This window comes from Melozone crissalis, unplaced genomic scaffold (assembly GCF_028551555.1).
Source record: "Melozone crissalis strain CALT ecotype California unplaced genomic scaffold, PUWL_Pcris_2 ptg000013l_1, whole genome shotgun sequence".
NCBI lineage: Eukaryota > Metazoa > Chordata > Aves > Passeriformes > Passerellidae > Melozone > Melozone crissalis.
The window spans coordinates 7,021,411-7,039,598 of NW_026535791.1; the positions used below are offsets into that span (position 1 = coordinate 7,021,411).

The 18,188-nt window shown below is 41.8% G+C and overlaps 1 protein-coding gene across 2 annotated transcripts in view; it reads right to left on the reverse strand.

The window, feature by feature from the left end:
* Positions 1-2,953: 2,953 nt before the first annotated feature.
* Positions 2,954-18,188, reverse strand: part of KATNAL1 (katanin catalytic subunit A1 like 1) — a 36,953-nt gene continuing 21,718 nt past the window's right edge. For both annotated transcript variants that reach the window (XM_054272052.1, XM_054272053.1), the window contains 7 exons: positions 14,587-14,711; positions 13,977-14,082; positions 9,290-9,448; positions 8,293-8,419; positions 7,199-7,333; positions 4,744-4,870; positions 2,954-3,263 (listed from right to left, as the gene is read on the reverse strand). In XM_054272052.1, coding sequence (XP_054128027.1) covers positions 3,065-3,263; positions 4,744-4,870; positions 7,199-7,333; positions 8,293-8,419; positions 9,290-9,448; positions 13,977-14,082; positions 14,587-14,711 — 978 coding nt within the window. In that variant the 3' untranslated portion in view covers positions 2,954-3,064. The remainder of the gene's footprint in view (positions 3,264-4,743; positions 4,871-7,198; positions 7,334-8,292; positions 8,420-9,289; positions 9,449-13,976; positions 14,083-14,586; positions 14,712-18,188) is intronic.

The following is an 18,188-nucleotide window of genomic DNA, read 5'->3' on the forward strand; positions in this document are numbered from 1 at the left end:
TGAAAGGGCACCATGACATACTGAAGAGATCCCCACTGTATGGCAGCCTTTGGAAGCAGTCAGCAGCAAAGCACTCCCAGCCCCACTCGAGCAAGACAGACAGACTCTAGCACACATTTATTACTTCATACAACCAGATCACATACTGTACAAAAACTAACAGTGCCACCCAAGAGGGCCTTCACAGATGTTCAGAAAACACATAAACACAGCCCTAAGGCATATTTTTTATGCAATCTAGGCACAACTACTGAAGAACCCCCTATTGTGTGTGCATACTCCACGTGTGTGGATGATCTCCATACACACACAGGCATAGACTGAACAGTGTCACAGCAGGCTGTGACATGCTGGTACATTGCTCTCCAAGGAATCCAGTGTCCTTACACAAGGGTTTCCAGCACTGGGATGTGAACTGGTCTCACTTTGAGCTGTAAGCTCATCCTTTGGGCCTTGAGCTGCTGCCACTGTTGGCTGCCCTTCCCCCCTGGGCTGTCCTTTGCTGCATCCCCTGCTGGCTCCCCTGGAGTGAATAACCCAGCTCCAAGCCCACCTAGGTGCGTGTGCCAGCATGACTTGGTAAAGATGAAAGGGTCAGCACATAAGGACAGCTCCCCTTCCTGAAAGGGAGGGATGGTCTCAGCCTTCTGGGGTGCCTGATCTAGCAGGGCCAAGTCATGTCAGTAATTCTGAGGCACAACAATCATAAACATCTACTGCCTGAAAACTTCCACTTTTCTGTTCTGCAGCTGTAAAGGATGAATGGACCTCTACAGTAAAAACATTTCTGGGGTAGAAACCATGACCTTTAGAGAAAAAGACTGCAGCACCTGAATAATTCCTACTAAAGGGAATGCCCAGTACAGTGAATTTTGCTTAACAGCCAAGAGGGAAGTTTAATGCCTTAAGGTAGAAGATTCATCAAAGAGCCAAGGACTGACATTTTTACCAAGTGCTGTGCTTTGATCAGTAGGAAGGTCACTTCTGATTGCAATGTGAAACTGAGCAAACTGGAACTCAGACCCTACTAAGCAGCAACTGCTGAATCCCAGCACTGCTCCTGGGCAGCTGAGTAGGGTTGTTACTGGCATTCATGTCAACTCCCTTCTACATTTTGGTTGTGCAGATTAAGCTCCTTGGGTAGCAATGGCCTCTTTAGTGAGAGACCCCATAGTGCTAATCTGGTATTGGCCACAAAAGATTTGTGTAGCTTTACTAATTTCTACTGCAAACAAACAAACAAAGAACAACAGCCGCCACCTACAGCTTCACAAGGAAAAAATGAGAGTCCATAGCAATATTTTCAGAGCTTTCTCTTTATAAAGGTCCAGTTATTCCCTGTGAGGAATTACAGAATCATTAGGGTTGGAAAAGACCTCTCAGATCATCCAATCTGACCACTGACCCAGCACTGACATGTCAAAATGTTCACATGTACCCAAGTGCCACATCTACACATTTTTTAAACACTCCCGTGGATGGTGATTTTACCACTTCCCTGAGCAAACAAAGTATGTGATTTAAGGTTTTTTGTCTTAGTATTAACATGTCATGGCCCAAGAGACCAGTGTGCTGAATTACTGACATTATTGGGAACTTCTGAGGACTAACAAAAAGGAGCAAATAATGATACATTCCCATTCAATAAGGGGTGCTGTGCATTTCTTACTCCATCACATCTCTCTGTGCCACTACACAGAGAGCTGAAGGGTGGAATACCTACCAAGCTGCAGGGCAATTCACATCCACCAAAATACTTAAGGCCCAGCTCACAACATCACCAAAAACCTGAGAGCTTGCATGCTTATCTGTAAATCTGTTGTTTGACCACTCCTTCACATTCCTACCACAAGAAAACTTCACAGGCTGAGTCTGTGAAAAGTTCATACAGTCAGTGTGACAGGTATACTCTAGAGAAGATTTCCACATTAGACTTTAGAGCACTTCTCATCACTGCACTTGTATGAGGGAAGGGAAGAAACAGTTAAGAACATAAATGAGATCATACAGATTATTTTCTAAATATTACTAAACCAGTAATATTTATACATTTTTAAGAAACCTTCACAAAAAACAAAATTAAGCATGAACAGTTCAACATAAAAAGGTAAAAGTCCCATTGCCTAGTAATGCTAGGAAAAAGTTCATATCTAATCAGAAGTGGAAGTTCACAGCCATTTGTTCTAAAGACAGCGTTGTGTTTTAAATACAGCCTTGAAATTAGTGTCTTTATTAAACTCTTAGTACTAAAATAATAATAACAATAGTAATAACAATTACATTTAGATAGCACAGACAAAGCACAAGATGATACATAAGCATAAAAGTGCAAGTTATAACCTAAGTCAAAGTGCCTACTGGTCAAACAGGTTCAAACTATGTTCAGAGAACAAGCATAAACCAGACTAAGAGCAATCCATGCCTTTTGCTTTCCCTCTCATTCCCATCAGAAGTCATTGCAGGTAACACTGATAACAGTCTGAAGTGACATCAATTCCAAATGAGAGTACATAAGAGGAGAGTCAGGCCCATGTCTTGATGGAAAACTGATCCTCATTTCCTCTGTGCAATGCCAATTAATCCACAGGCTTTGCTCTGAATATCCGAGCACAGAGAGAAAGAATAATAACTTGGATGCCACATTCAAGGGAGGCAGAAGCAGCATTTAAGAGCAGGGGGTACATCAAGCCCTTGTCTGTTCCTTTGGAGTCACATCCCCCAGCTGATTTATTGACTCCAGCCATAAAAAAAATGACTAGGAGGAAGTTAAGTAACACTGCTCTTCATTTGAAAATTAAAAAGACTACCCTCAGAAGTATGATTTTTCCCTTCCTGTTTGTCTTATTTTTCTACTTCAGAGATAAAATATCTTTTACAATATCAGCTCATTATTGTGCTCATTCCCTTTAAAGGCAAACAGCTTAAAAGATCCTGTCAGCAGAAAGGGGTGGGATGAGGGCAGAGGCAGACCTTTTATTAAACCTTTAAAAATATTTCTAACTCATTTTGAAAGTGAGAACAACAAAAACCATAAAACTCCAGCAAAGGAAAGCTGTCACTGAGATTAAGCAGATCCAAACTCCGCCATCCATTTTTCATACTTCTCCAGGTCTGCAGCAGAAACAGATTTGGAGATTTTCTTCAGAGCCAGCTCAAAGTCCCCCTTGGTAACCGGCATCTGAAGCTCTTCTTTAGAAAGTGCACGAATCTCTTCTGGAGTTAAGCCATTAATACGTCTTCTCATTGCCATTAAAGATGCATCCCTGGAAATACAGGACAATGCATGGCAGCTAATTGCTAGCAAAATGTGCTGTAAGCCTATGAATTTTGATTGTATACTCTTGCTAGAAACCAGTGGCAGGAACACTTGAGACAGCATTTATTTACCATAGAAGATGCAGTTCACATCTTTCATAGCTTCCATGTTCCCAGATCGCTACATTAATTCAACATAAAGAATGCACTGGCACCAAAACCCATTTAAGCATATGGTAAATGTGCAGAGATAATTAAAACTATAAAACTGAAAACCTTTTACAATGATTCATGGAGATGAAATTTTACAACTTTAGAGCAGAAAAGGGCAGGGTAAGAGACAAACTCAAAAGACTTTTTTTTTAAAGTAATCTGGATTTTTACACTGCATTTCTTTTAGACTTCAACTTTCTCCCTGCAGTGTAGCCCCAAACGACAGTCAGCAAGGGTTGAGAGTGCAGCCCAGCTGAGCTGCCTGCTTGTCCATAGCACCTGGATGTGTGAAGGTCAGAGCAGGAGGCATCAGACACAGCACCACATGGCCCTGCAGTGCTGAGGCCATGGGTGCCTGTGGCTCCTCATGCTCTGCCTGCTCTGCAACTCCTCCCCAGCTCAGATCCTGCCAGCCTGGCCCACCAGCTTGAAGAACACTGCTCATTTTCTCACACTGTGGCCCACAGGCAGTCTGAAATTACATTTTCTTTTTCCCTGGGTTTTTCCCAGCAAGGGATAACACCAGCCTTAGGGAGAAAGGTAATTTCACTACTACGTGACACACACCGAGTTTTCAAATCCATGGAGTGATTTCACATTTTCAGGAAGGCAGCAGGGGGAGAAGAAAAAAGATTCCCAAGCCATACTCTTACATGATCAGTTTCTCTTGACAGGATTCTTAAGGGACATAGACTTCCTTCAGATAAGTTTCTTCAAATACCTACCCTTCACCAGAAAAGACTGATTTGTCAAAAATGAAATAAATTGTGGGAACAGGACAGAAATAAATTAAATACTAATATTATAATCTATATCCCCCTAGAAGATTCAGGAAGACACCAAGATTCAGCTGCACTGGGGGCTGTCCAAACATGCAACACATAGAAGTCCCGAAGAAGTGTTCTGTGAAAGGAATTTTTTTGGATTATGGTCTAGCTCTTAAACTAATGGGATTTAAAAAAAACCCCAACAATCTGCTTTGCACTACATTAACAAATGCAGATAACTACAGTAAATGCAGCCAATTGTAACATGAGATTAGCTCAGATAATTTTTTTCACTTCAGATCCAAGAAAAACACATCTCACAGAAAGACTTCATGGTATTTGGACCACTCCACATGACAGTAATACATGAATACAGTAAATAGACGTGGGCCTAATACACAGACACTGTGAGCATGGCTTCAGCTGTAGTGGGTATTGCCTTTCATCATATAATGCAAATGATGAGTTCCCATGCAGTTCTATTCGCAAATAAAGGGCAGTGTGTTACCTGCAAACATTAGTGATGTCAGCACCAGAATAGCCTTCAATCTTCTCTGCAATTTCTTCAAGGCTGATATCAGGATCTAGTTCTACTTCCCGAAGATTAATCTTCAGTAGTTCTGCTCTGCCCTTTGCTAGAACATAAAAATATTTGTTTGAAGACTGGCAAGAGTTGCACTAAAAAAAGATATAAACACAACCTAGATTTTTCAGTGAAAAGTATGAACAAAAGAGTTCAATATAAGAAAAGAGAGAGAACAAGTCATAGTGAAGTGTGCAATCAAATACAGTAAAGTATTTGGTTAAATGCAGTATATTAAAACAGCATGGTCGAAAGATATTTGTCAAAGTGATCTGTCACTAAAAATGTCTCTTATGTCTCAGGTGATAAAGCATTTGGTCGCACATTACCCAAGGGCACAAAAGCACAATCCTACAAATTTCTGTTTCTTCTCACATCCCTTTGGATCCACTCCCTATTCGAGGGTTTGACTGCATATTATTCATAGGGTTTCATTAGAACTACAACAAGGATTCTATTAAAAAAGCTTCAGACAGCACAAACCCCTTAACAACAGGCTGAACTTTAAGCATATGTTTAAGCAGTTTATTCAGTTTATTCAGCTGGGACCCAAGAAATCAGCTCAAGTCTGATAGAAAACAGACACATTAATAAACCTATATTAATATATTTTCGACAGAAATGTCTTGGTATCCCACTTTCCTACCCAGATGCAGTGTGCACACAGTGATAGCCAGCTGTGTAAATGAGCACTTATGCAGTCAATTAACCATTCCTCTTGCAGGGGGCATGTGCATATGTGCATTTGGGTGCACATGTTAAGCAGCCTAAGCTTGTAAGAGGGAATTTGACAGCTTAGGGCTCTGTGTTACTGTGCACAAGGGTGGGAAAGAAGAGCATGACTGGTTTCCTGGCTTTCACTGTACAGGAAAAATACGCCAGCTCAGCATCTTTATTCCCCAAGTGATCAATTTTTATGACCTATAAAAAAGGACAACCGCAACAGCAGAAGTAGCAGGAGGAAAGGCTAAACGCCTTAAAGAAATGTCCAATAAAATACATTATGTTTTATTCATTGTTGCCCCTAATTCTTATTTTTTTAACTTTTGGGGAAGGAGAAATACAAAAGAAAATAGAAAGCTTCTCTAGAGCTGCTGGTTTTGTGTGCTTTGCAGAACTGTCAAGAGCACAGAGTTATCCATCACACACAACTGGCACTAGCTATAAAATGGGGATTTATTATTTAGAGGGCACAATGTACACACAGTATACCTGCAGAGAGTATCCTGCATCAGAGAACATTCTTCTAATTGTTGCTATGGGGCTAAGCAAGTCTGTGCAGCATTTTGAAAATTAAACACTACAGAATATATGCTTGCATCAAATTCCACGATACACAGATGCATATTTGCTACCATGCCACTTTTTCAGTTAAAATGCCTGACTACATCAAATCACACAACACAGTTATAAATGCATCACTAAGACTTGCCCAGAGTAGCACAACATTCTTACTTGCAGAATAGATACAACAGAAACTAAGACTGGAAATAAAACCAGATCACATCTCCTAAGTTGTCCAGGGTGTAATACACTGTGTTAAAAAACAATCTGGTTTAATTAGAAACAAGAGGAAGAGCTGATAGGATTTTAAACTAATTGGTGATAAAGACAGGCATCCTGTAGGGGCTGTTACTGCCTGTAAGCTGCACAGACAAGCTGTAGAACTATTAAGTGTCCTTAGACCTGCTAAACTCAATCACAACCACTGTCACCATGGACATGCATCTTGTTATCTTGACTGCTCATGCAGGCAGATGAGGCATCCACTGTACCAAGAAGAAAGGGAGCTATGCAAACTTCAAGTGATAGGAATCTCAAAATTAATAGGACAGGTGAATGACAGCTAGGAAAGACAATACAAGCTGAGATGTCTTAGGGCAGGAAAGCAATCAGCCTGCTGCATTCTGAGTGACTGGAAGCACAGTAATAAAGGCAAGCAAGCAGTGATTTGCAATGAACTAAGCCTGTAAGTGAAAATTCATGGATCTACTTCTTTCCATTTGTCTGCAAGGGCATGGAGTGCATTTGCAATATTTGTGAACATGTCCAAAGGCTGCCTTTGATGATCACTCAAGGGCTGACTGTTAAACATTTAAAATAATTCCAGGCTCATTAAAACTAACTCTCTTTCAAAATATAAGAACCCATCAATGGCTTGCAATGAAATGCCACAGCTCTTTGTTTTTCAGCCCCCAAGCAAGCAGCATTTCTCTTTTTTCCACTCTTCAAAAATAAAGCGATCCAGACAAATGATTAACCCCTGAATTACACTGCTCATCACAAAACCATCAGGATTCCTTACAAGCACAACAGTCCTGCAGTTATCCTAAACTCATCTTGTATAGAGAGGAAAAGAAAATGGTCTTCTCAAACACACCTGTGGGCAAAGGTATATAAATCCTCTTTTCCAGTCTTCGTCGGAGAGCTTCGTCAATGTCCCAGGGAAAATTTGTAGCAGATAATACCATAACCATCTTGGAAGGGTCATCGTTTTCCAGAGCACCACCTACCCCTGCAAGCACAACAGTTCAGAGCAATTTTACTCCAGAGCTCTTATTGATGGAGATGTTTGCTGAGAAAGACTGCACAGACAAACATAGCCTGGACAAAGTTAAGCAACAGCTCTCTATAGTCCTTTCCAAACTTCCCATAGCTAGGTGTCACAAGACCATCATTATTACAGAGAGAGGGACAGTTCATTATTTTGCTGAGTAAGGGGAGGTCTTTCTTGGACACTGCTAATAACACAGCAATATGTGAGTGTAGCCCTACTAGTCCCACTGACAGTGCTATCTCTGTCAAGTCTGCTCATAGAAGAAACAGGACTCACTCAGCTTACCAAGTGAGGACTGCAAAGAGACCAAAAGCTTTCCTATCCTGAGCTTACCACAATGAACCTGCAAATTTGAGAACATTTAAAATAGTAGTTTATATACAGCAGTTTATACAGCAGTTCATGATAGCTGCAATATAAAGGTGGCTATCAAACCTCTACACCATACAATATTCCTTAGATGGTCATGCTTGCTGCGTGCACCTGCACAAAACAGGTACTACACCTGACTTAAAAGGGTAGTATTAGCTGCCATCATAGAATACAGCAAAAGCAGATCTCACAAGGGGTTCCACAGTTGGAGAGTCTAGCAAAGGGCAGAATTTTGTTTAAACTGAATACAAATTAAATATCTGCATTAAACTGCACAAATCTCCATTATCTGCTTCTCGTGCAGTCTGTGTCTCTTTAATATGTGCTTTCAAGTCACCCTAAAAATAGCCATTTTAGAAAAAATAAAGCAGAACACCCTTTTCAGTTATCTGTTGTTGAACACTCCAAAAATACACTCATCTCAAGTTGCGCTTCATTTTTCTCTCACGCATAAAGCCAGGTTTTCCAGATGGCTCGAGTTCTTACATTCCCACCTGTAAAGAAGCAGCATCCCAGCCCCAAAGCCAGATCTAAGTCCTTGTTACCATCCATTTGCACAAGCAGCTCTGACTTGACTCTGCGACTGGCCTCGTGCTCGTCAGACGTGCCTCTGCGGCTGCAGATGGAATCTATCTCGTCAATGAAGATCGTTGTTGGCGCATAAAACCGTGCCTTTATTCAAATGAAAACATCACTGTTAAGGCTGCTCAGCAAGCACAGGCCCTCATCAGACCACAACCCAGCCCTGCTGGACATACTGCATACATATCTTCCCTGACTGTCACAAGGGAGGAATTCAAGACCTTCATTTACAAACTGTCACATGCTTTATACACTTTGAATTGTACTCCTTGGGTCAGTGTTGGTTGGCTTGCCCCAGCAAATGACATTGGAAAGGGGAAAAGAAACACTGCCACAATAGGATACTCTTCTTGACACAATACAAGCAGTTTTCACATCCAGGTTTTAGGCTGGTGAGGGTTAGGCATAAGGGACAGAAGGGAGCTCAGCAATCCCAAGAGACTCAGGTTTTAGCTGTGAAGATTGCAGGAATGCAGGGAGGGTCCCAGAGGTGTAGCCTACATGGACATGTCCTTCACACACCCTACATGATGGACTGCACCCACAGCTTCACTGAGAGGCTTGTGACCATGATTCAGAAAAAAAACAGAACAAAACCACGTATGGCTTCTAGAATAACTGTTCCAAACCCCTTCCAATTTCAAATCTACTTCACATGGGATTGTTACCCCATAACCAAACAAGTACTGAATTTCTGTTGAGGTCACGACTCTTGATTTAGTCTGGAAAATGCTATCCTCAACATGGGTGATGAAGCATTTCCTTCTTAATCCTCAATAACATACCATATGTGGTAACCCAGAAATTATGTTTTTCTAATTGGTTCAGGGGGTGTCTTGGTTCAGAGGGTGTCAGTTCAGTGAACTCCATGCTTCCAGCAAGCTACTGGAAAGGCAGGAAACCAAGAGTGCTGTCCTTTCTCACCTGAATGAGCCCCAGATCACGTCATGGAGGACATACCATTTCAAACAAGAGGCGGACCAGCTTCTCAGACTCGCCTCTGTACTTAGACGTCAGTGTAGAGGAGGACACGTTGAAGAATGTTGTCCCACACTCTGTAGCAACAGCTTTTGCTAGCATTGTTTTACCAGTGCCAGGAGGACCAACCATCAGCACACCCTGAAAGGTGAGAACAAAGGTAATGAACAACAAATTAAGAACAAAAAATTTGTCATTGGTACTTTACACAACACCTCTATATAAGCCAAGATCTGGATTAAAATTAATAACATAATCCTCTTCAGTGGGAAACAGAAGACAAGTATCCTGCTTTTGAGGACAGTGTGGAAGTGTTCTGCCATTCTTACCACTCCACTGGAGTCAAAACCACAAAAGCCAATATCTGTTGCTTGTTCTAACACCTAGGAAATGGACAAGATATTTACAGCCTTGCTCAGCATCAGAGTCTAGACTTGAACTTAGGCCTTTCCCAGCTCACAAGGAGCTGCACAGGCAGATGAAGATGGTAAACTCTGTTTTTGGAACAAAGGCCCCTTCACGAGAAAGTTTCACAGAAACCAAAATACTTTTGCAGTAAGTTTTGTTTCCTCAGTAGAGAAATTTTCTACAGAAAAACAATTTCCCAAAATATCCTGACAATATGTATGAATCTGGTTGATGTTTACATTTGCATGAGAGCATTCACTGAACACATCAGTTTGTTTTTTGCCTAATCTCCCGATCTCAATGTTCCTATGACCACACTACAGCATCATAGCAATCTCTGGATGAAACACCATCCTCATCATGCTGGATGACTGGACTGCACTGCTATTCCTATTTTACAGATACGCAACTGTGGCTCATGTGGACTAGTGCTTAGTCCCACAAAAGCCTAATCTGAATTTCAGTGATTATTCAGAAAGCTTTAAACTAGAAACAACTCTTATATCCACTTCATCAGACTATCTTTCCATCTGTGGTCTGTGAAAGAAAGAAGCACACATGTCTGCAACTCAGCACATTTATCCATCATTACACAAACAATTTTTTGGTTTTACACACAGTTCTCTCAGAACTCATGTTAAGATTGTATCACTGAGATGGGTTAAATCACTCTTGATAATACTACTAAATACAGCCATCTTTATGGGTAGTCTTTCCAACCCTTTCAGCAGCAGCACTGGAGAAGGACAAAACACTGTTCCATGCTCTACACAGTGCTAGTATAGGGCCCTGTGATTTTAAGTAAATCAGTGAAAATGTAGTGCTCAAGCAGCTTGGGGGTTTTTTTCTCCTCCCAATTGCAAGATCTTATTACATGCTAACAAGAGTTTCCTAAAATTGTACTGTATTGCAAGGGTAATCAAATTAGCTAGTGTTAGAATTGCACATCATAATGTGCTTTGCAATTAATAACTTACATAAAATGCCGCAGCAATAAAATATCTGTTAAATGCAAGCCATACAGCAAATTAGATTTCATCTGTTCCTCACAAAAATCTACTTCAAAAAGCACAAAGAATGACATGGAAGAGATCTATAAAAACAAATCAACCGGGAATGCAATTATTCAAAAATGTCCCATTCAAAAGCAATAGCCTGTCTGTATTCCATTTTCCATTAACTCTTAATACCTTTATTGCCATTTAATACTTAGCTAATGCAAGCTCAACATACATTCATCGGTAAATTAAATCAGAAATGTTCACACACCACCTCTACAGCTAACAGTCCAAAGTCACTCCTCAGGCTGTCCAAGGTTTCCTAAGCTCCAGAGCAGCAAGCATAAAAAGCAAATGGACTCTCTTTTCTCCCCGTGAACACTCAGACATTCTGATTTGAGATGCTGCACAGTTATACTGATATTACAGCAATATTGCAAATACAGCCCTGGAGTGACTGGGTGAAAATTACTCAGCCTGTAATATGCAGGTCAGAGATGACTTACTGCTCTCTCTGAGCTTCAAATGTGTTCATTTAATATTTTTTTAAAAACTTCACCTCAATTCAAATCACATTCAAAGCATGTGTTTGATAAACTGTGTTTAGTGCAGGACCTGGTGATATAGGGAAGTAATGACATTTTTGGGATATTAGTTCAATTCTCCATTATTCTGGAAGGTCAAATCCTGACTTCAGGTACACATGCAAAAACTGAAACCCATCCATTGCTTTTCACCTCCTGCTAAGTACTACAAGAAGCATTACCCTGCACGTGATACTGGTGGCATTATACATATGCATAACACAGGTGCAAAGCAGCCACACCAGGTGTAAAGCCAGGGGGAAAGTAAGGTCTCAGGGGATAGAGACAGTAGAAATATCAGTTTAAAAAAAAAAGAAAAAAAAAAAAAAAAGAACTTGAGTTCACAGCAAAACAAGATGTGCATGGCTGCAAACAGAAACACATAGGATCAAGTTGCTCTTTCTGCAAACTAGGAGGCTGCCACTTACTATTTAAAATCCTTGACAAACACAAAGACTTCTTTATTCTTCCTCTAAGGCTCTGTTAATCCAAAGTATTCCAATAAGAAGCTGAAATGCACCGCAGGGAGTAAGTGTTTTGATGAAATCACTGCAGGGTTACTTCTTGTTGTTGTAACAATCACTAGCAGAGCAGTGGGAAGCACAGTGAGCAACCAGGCTTTCTTGGCACAAAACATTTCAGAGAAACAGAAAGAGCAAACCCATGGACACGCAGAAACCCGTGGCTGCAACTACACAGCCAGCACCTGTGTTGAATCAGGGAAGACAGCTGGCTCCTTCAGACAAGGCACAATTCTCTGAATACCAGCACAAACTGTGAGGGCTGTCTTGGGAATTGTTCTCAGGGGAGCCTGAGCATCCAAAACCAGCTTCGGCTGCCTTTTTCCCTGAATTATTGTCCTGAATTCCTAGGCTCAACAAATGCCTGCTGCTACACTGATTACTGCAAGAAACAGCCTTCCCTTCAATACTTTTCATCCTTATAGCACAGTCAGAGGTCAACAGTAGGGAAAATACATGCTGTTCTGTGTGAAAAATAAATTCACGAGAGTTACAGCTTCACAAGTCACCAGGGAAAAGGCTAACAATGAAGACTCTTCATAGCCTTGTCAGAAATCAATTTGCATTTCAGACTGAAGAGAGGAAATAATCTTAGAATCTTTTCCATGTCTACAACCACCTGGTTTTCAGAGGTGACACTGCTCGGTAGGAAAAGCTAGTCTTGTGCAAAGAGATGGAGACTGTAACTCTTTAAAGGACCAAGCTGTTGCTCCTTTATCCCCTGCCACAGCACTTGGAGACAAGGTCAGTGGCATTTTTCACATTTCCTGCAGTCTGCTGAAGTACCTGCCTTAAAGACAGATGGCCACTGCCTCCTCTATGCATGCTAACAGGCGAAAAGAAAGCAGAGCAGATCTTTATTCCGTTAGAAGATTTTGAACACTAGACAGATGGGGCCCCCATAGTCTATAACAAGAGTATGGATCAACTTCCTCTAAGCTGAGAAGAAAGAGATTCAGCTGTTCAAAATACTCTAAAATCTCACCCTAAACATGTAACCCACAACATCTAGGCTCTGTCCAAGATGATGGCTCAGTTAACCCTAAGGTTAACCACAAGGCCACTGGTACTGACCACAAGCACTCTAACTCCAAAGGCTGGGGCCAGGTTTGCACTAAGCATATGTTTGGGCTCCCTCCCTGCAACTCACTAAAACCTCTGTAGCAGCTCTCAAGCAGCAATCTCCCAGCCCCTGCTGAGTCTGACCTAGGTATAAGCCAGGGAAGCACAAGGACGGATCAGGAAAAGACAGAACAAGTGTTAGCAGAGCAAGATCCGACACACGCTGCTGAACCAGCGTACTGAACAGGAAACTACTCATGCACACAGCATTCCCTACACACGCCACTTCCTTCCACACTCAGAGCAACAGACAACTTGCAAGTCTCTTTTCCCCAGGAATGCTTCTCAATAACCAAAAAGGCCTTGTGTTGTGACTAGATATTCCCCAAACAAGCATCAATCCATTCCATATTGGAAGCAAAATGCTGCTGCTTGCTGTTTATAGAAATGCTTGCCAAACTCCTCCCTCCTCTTCCTTCTTAGCTCTAAGCAAGGCCCAGACTGGGCTCACTTCTGGTCAGTCAGCCTAGTTCAGTCCTATATCCTTCCTGCTGCCCTGTCTGCAACTCCTTCTCCTACTCTGAATTTCCCACTCCAGCTGCAACTATGCCCAGCTGCAAATCTAAGTCACCAGACTGGCCCCCTCTTTCCTTGCTTCCTTGTACCATGCAAGCTGCAGTTTGCAGTCTGAGTGAGAGATAGTTGAAACATTGGAGAAAAACAGTCCAAGGATTGCTTTCTTCTGGGAAGTGATGACAACTGGACACCATAAGCCTATGTGGAGCTCTCTGTTAAGCATTTCTGCTTCAGTCAATATAATTTGTTTGCTCACGTCTACAGGTTGGCATATAGAAAGTATTATAATTGCAACAAACTATAAGTGAGTAAATAAACAGAAAATACTGTTTACTCTAAGGGCCAGATACACTTCTAGCTGTTTCTTTCAGTGCCTTTTACATGAATCATTATGAGAGGATTTAATAAACAAATTCATGAACTTTTCTTTTTAGCCTTTGCTACAGACCTCCACACGTTACAGCAGGAGTCTCACATAGCTACAGCTTGCCATTTACTAGACCACCACATAAATTCTCACCTTCCAAGGTCTTCTGATCCCTTTGAAAAAATCAGGCATCCACATTGGAAGAACAACAGCTTCTCTTAATAATTTCTTGGCTTCTTCCAAATCTGCTATGTCATCCCTGTGCAAGATGAAGAAACTTGTATAAGATTCTCATACAACTCTATTTCTTCTATTTTTATACAAGAGAAATAGAAAAGCTTTTCACTTAGTACCATTTCTTTTAGTATGCAAGCATATGCCTCATGAGAGCACTCCTATCATACTGTGACCTAAAATTGAATCTACTTTTGGAAGACAGGGAAAAAATTATTTTCAACTCAAGTTACCCAGAGCTGCTTAATTAAAAATTGTTTTGGACAATGTGAACACCAAAGCAGTATCTTTAAAGATCTCTGGAGCATATGCTCATTTCAGCAGTACCTGTAATGAATGTACTGCACTTAATATCAATTAGCATCAAAAGCTTAACTTTAATCAAATTAATAAACTGTTAAAGCAAAAGATCTCATTTTTGCCTGTCTGTAGAAGATTATCTTGTCTCCCTATTTTAGGAGTTTTAAGATGGGCAATTTCCACCCTTTCTCACACTAGCAAAACACTTAAATTGAGAAAATCCTCATACCAATGAATGCTTGGATTCCTTGACACAATGTCTCTTTCAAGAGCTTCGATCAGGTCTTTGTCGTAACCTGCTCCATCAAATTTTGGAATATCCCCATCACCAAATTCCTGGGGTATTTTCTTTCCCTAGAAGTGAAAAATCATACAGACCCATAAGAATATTATACAACTGACACACTTCCTGGCCAACCAAAGGTATGAATGCAGGAACAGCCTCACATAGGTGGCTGTGTCACAACCAGCTGAACACCAGAGCATCCAAAACACATATTGAAGATGCTACACTAGCCACCCGTCAGAAGTAACATCTGACACTATCATCACTGAAAAGGAACAGGGAAGTTTCACACGTGCTGTCTTTGATGGAGGAAAACCAAGGTTCTCTGCCCTTGTTTCATTAAAGCCTTCCTGCCCGGCAATATCTGCTTTGCTCAACTACAAACTATCCATGTCTCGCCTCTCATTTGCACGCCAGCTTCATAAACAATTAAAATGCTTTTCATAGGTTGTATTTATTTAAGGGCTGCACCAAAAGCCCTAAAGAAGCTCCAAAGACACCCAGGTTTCAATAATTTTTGCAGCACACCGATGCTACATCAGTGATCAAGCCACACTGTCCCAAGTGGGCCAGAGCTTCTGGTTAATACTTCCACAGTGCAGTTCAGCTGATGGGGGCGAAGTAACATTTTGCCTTTGAAGCATCGGGGCTCACGCTCCTCCTCTCTCAGTGCTGAAGGAAATCGCTTCCCCTCCCACCATTCAGGGTGCCTGAAAAGCAGCTGCGCTGGCTTAACGGAGGGGGCTGAGCAGGGAGCTACTTTAGGACTCTCAACTCAGCTTCTAAACACTATCAGCAGCAAGTTAAAGAATCCCAGCTGGCTGGACAAAAGCGTCCTAGACGAAGGCGGGTTGAGAGGCAGCTGGAGACACACAAATAACCTCGCAGTGGAAAAACAAAAAGGCAGCGATTACACCCCTCCCAGTTGCCGTTTGCCCACGACGACTTAGGAGGGAGCAGTTTCTCTTCCCACTACTTTTATTTCTTGCTTCCAAGCGAACTCTTGTGTTGTTCAGTACTCCTAACTCAGCTTTTTGCAATGGAAACGAAGCTCAGAGTTGTGTTTAAGCAGAAAGCTGGTGTAAAAAGTGTAGTAGTCTGGTGTAAAAAGGAAACGGCAAAAATACACCCTGTGGAGTTTTCAAGATTTAAGGAGAGATAAAATAGAATCCAAATGTAACCATTAAAAAAATAGTAAGAACAAGAAAACAGGACAATGAAATGAAAGGTAGTTGTTGTCTGCTACATACTCCTCTTGTTCCGCAATGGACTGGCATTCCTAGTAGAAAAATTTTTCTGCACATCACAGAACAATTGGTTTATCTAGTTGCGGTTGGGTTTTGTTTTTTCCTGAGTGACACCGAGTTACGGCAGGAGCTGAAGAGCAGGGCAGGGAGGGCGGCACACGCCGGGGCACCCGAGAGCCCCCGAGCCCGGGGCAGCCGGCGCAGCTCGGCCCAGCGGGGCGGAGCAGAAACCCAAAAATGAAACGGGGAAGGACGGCCCGGGGCCGGGAGGGCGCCGGCAGCCCCGGTGCGGCCCCGATCCCGCGGGACGCGCTGTGCCCGGGACCGCTGCTTCTCCTGCCCCTGCGGAACGTCCCGCCAGCGGAACGATGGAGAAGGGCGGCCAGCGGGCAGACGTGCTCTCAGCATCACCTCGGCTCTCATTTAGTGACACTGAATTATTCTTTTTTTTCTTCTTTTTTTTTTTTACCCCCAGTTCCATAATTAAATCAAGATTTAAAGTAGTTGTGGTTTTCACAAGTAATAAGATTCTTAATGCTGGTCCCAAATTGGTCCAACCTGCAATTCTCAGTCAGCAGGTAAGTGAGCATAGACTAGAAATAATGATTTTTTAAAAATGTCATCTGAAACTAGGCAGCAGGAGTAACCATAATTTTCCCAGTCATCTCTTCAGGTACTACTTTCACAAAATAGCTTTAAATAAAGTTGCTGTGATGGCTTCTTTCTAAGAGGGTATGCCAACAGATAGGTATACAGGGCTGCAAAATCTACTCCCACCCCTGGCAATCCCATCTCATAATTTCAGGCAACCAGTATCTGTCTTAAACATTTAAAAATCAGCTGTCCTTTCCATCAGGGAGAACTATTAGACCTGCACTAACACACTGGAACAAAAGCCTTGTTTCCAAAACTGATGTTATTCCTACTCCTGTACTAAATTTCTGCAATAGTTTCAGCTGTTCACTCCTGGGTGTGTCCACCACACTGAGATACTTGCATCGGGCTTGTGCCCTCCCTTCATTTACCAAAGTAAGTCAGTCTCCTTTTGGAACACAAGCTGAACATAATTACCCATTCACTTTGTCAATGCTTTTTTTTCCCTCTCCCTCCTAATGTTAACATATCTTTCTTGACTGTGGTTGTACACAAAATACTCCAGCTGTTTTCTCAGCAGATCCCCCTATAATGGCACAGGTATCTCTTCTTTCTGTGGGAACACCTCAGCAATCTGGGATTTTGTTTACATTTGCATCCACAGCATTATTATACTGCTCCCCCTTCAAGGCAATCTCAGAAGATTAATCACATAGAATAACCCTGAGGGCTGTAATGGCCAGAACTGGACTCTGAAGACACCTTGCCTTCCTGCAGGTTCTTCCCATTGCATACAAGTGCCAAATAACCACTGTCACACGCAGCCTCCACCCCTCACTGCCAAAGCCAAAGGTGGCACCTGACTGTGCCTCACCCCTTCCCAAGCAGCCAGCCCTTCCCATCACCACCAGGAAAAGGTAATGTGCCAAATGGAAGTTCAGCCTGGTCCAGTTTCTGCTGATACATCCAAATCTGTCTTCTCCTCTACTGCTGAGTTCCCAGCTTCTAGCAAAAACTCTTGTTACAGTTTCCAGGAACACAGCCTGCTGCTCTGCACCTCTAAACATTATCCCATTTCCATTACATCTCTAAACATTATCCCATTTCCATGATTCCAACACAGAGTCATCCAATTCTTCCTGTGCAACAGCCTCATTTGCCTTTTGTGGTGATGGTGCTTCCCAGCTTGGTGTCATTAGCAAATTCAGTGCATGTCTCTTTTTTGTGGCAAGTTAAATTGGCACAAAAATATTAATTTAAATACAAAACAAGAATCAAAAATTATTTGCCAGTTGACTGCCACTTCTCCTTTCAGTACTGCTTGTTTACTTTTCCCTTGCTGCCTAATCCCACTTAAAATTTCCTCTACACCACACACTAGATTAGCAAATTGCTTTCCATGTGGTATCTGGGTAGATTGATTTGTTTCTATAAGACATTAACTAGAACTCTAAAGAAATCCTGGCAGAGGCAACACCTTTGCTTAAGAAACCATATTTCACTCCATTCCACTTTTCAATTAGTTCCAAGTCTTCAGCTTTTCGCTTTTCATCCACTCTAAATTTGTTGTAAAACATATAACAATTAACAACTCTAGTTGCCTGGATCGCTTTTCCTTTCCTCTTCTCAATAGAGGCATTGTCAACACAACTCACCATTCACATGAGACAGCATCAAACTAAGTAAATTTTACTGTAAAAATGT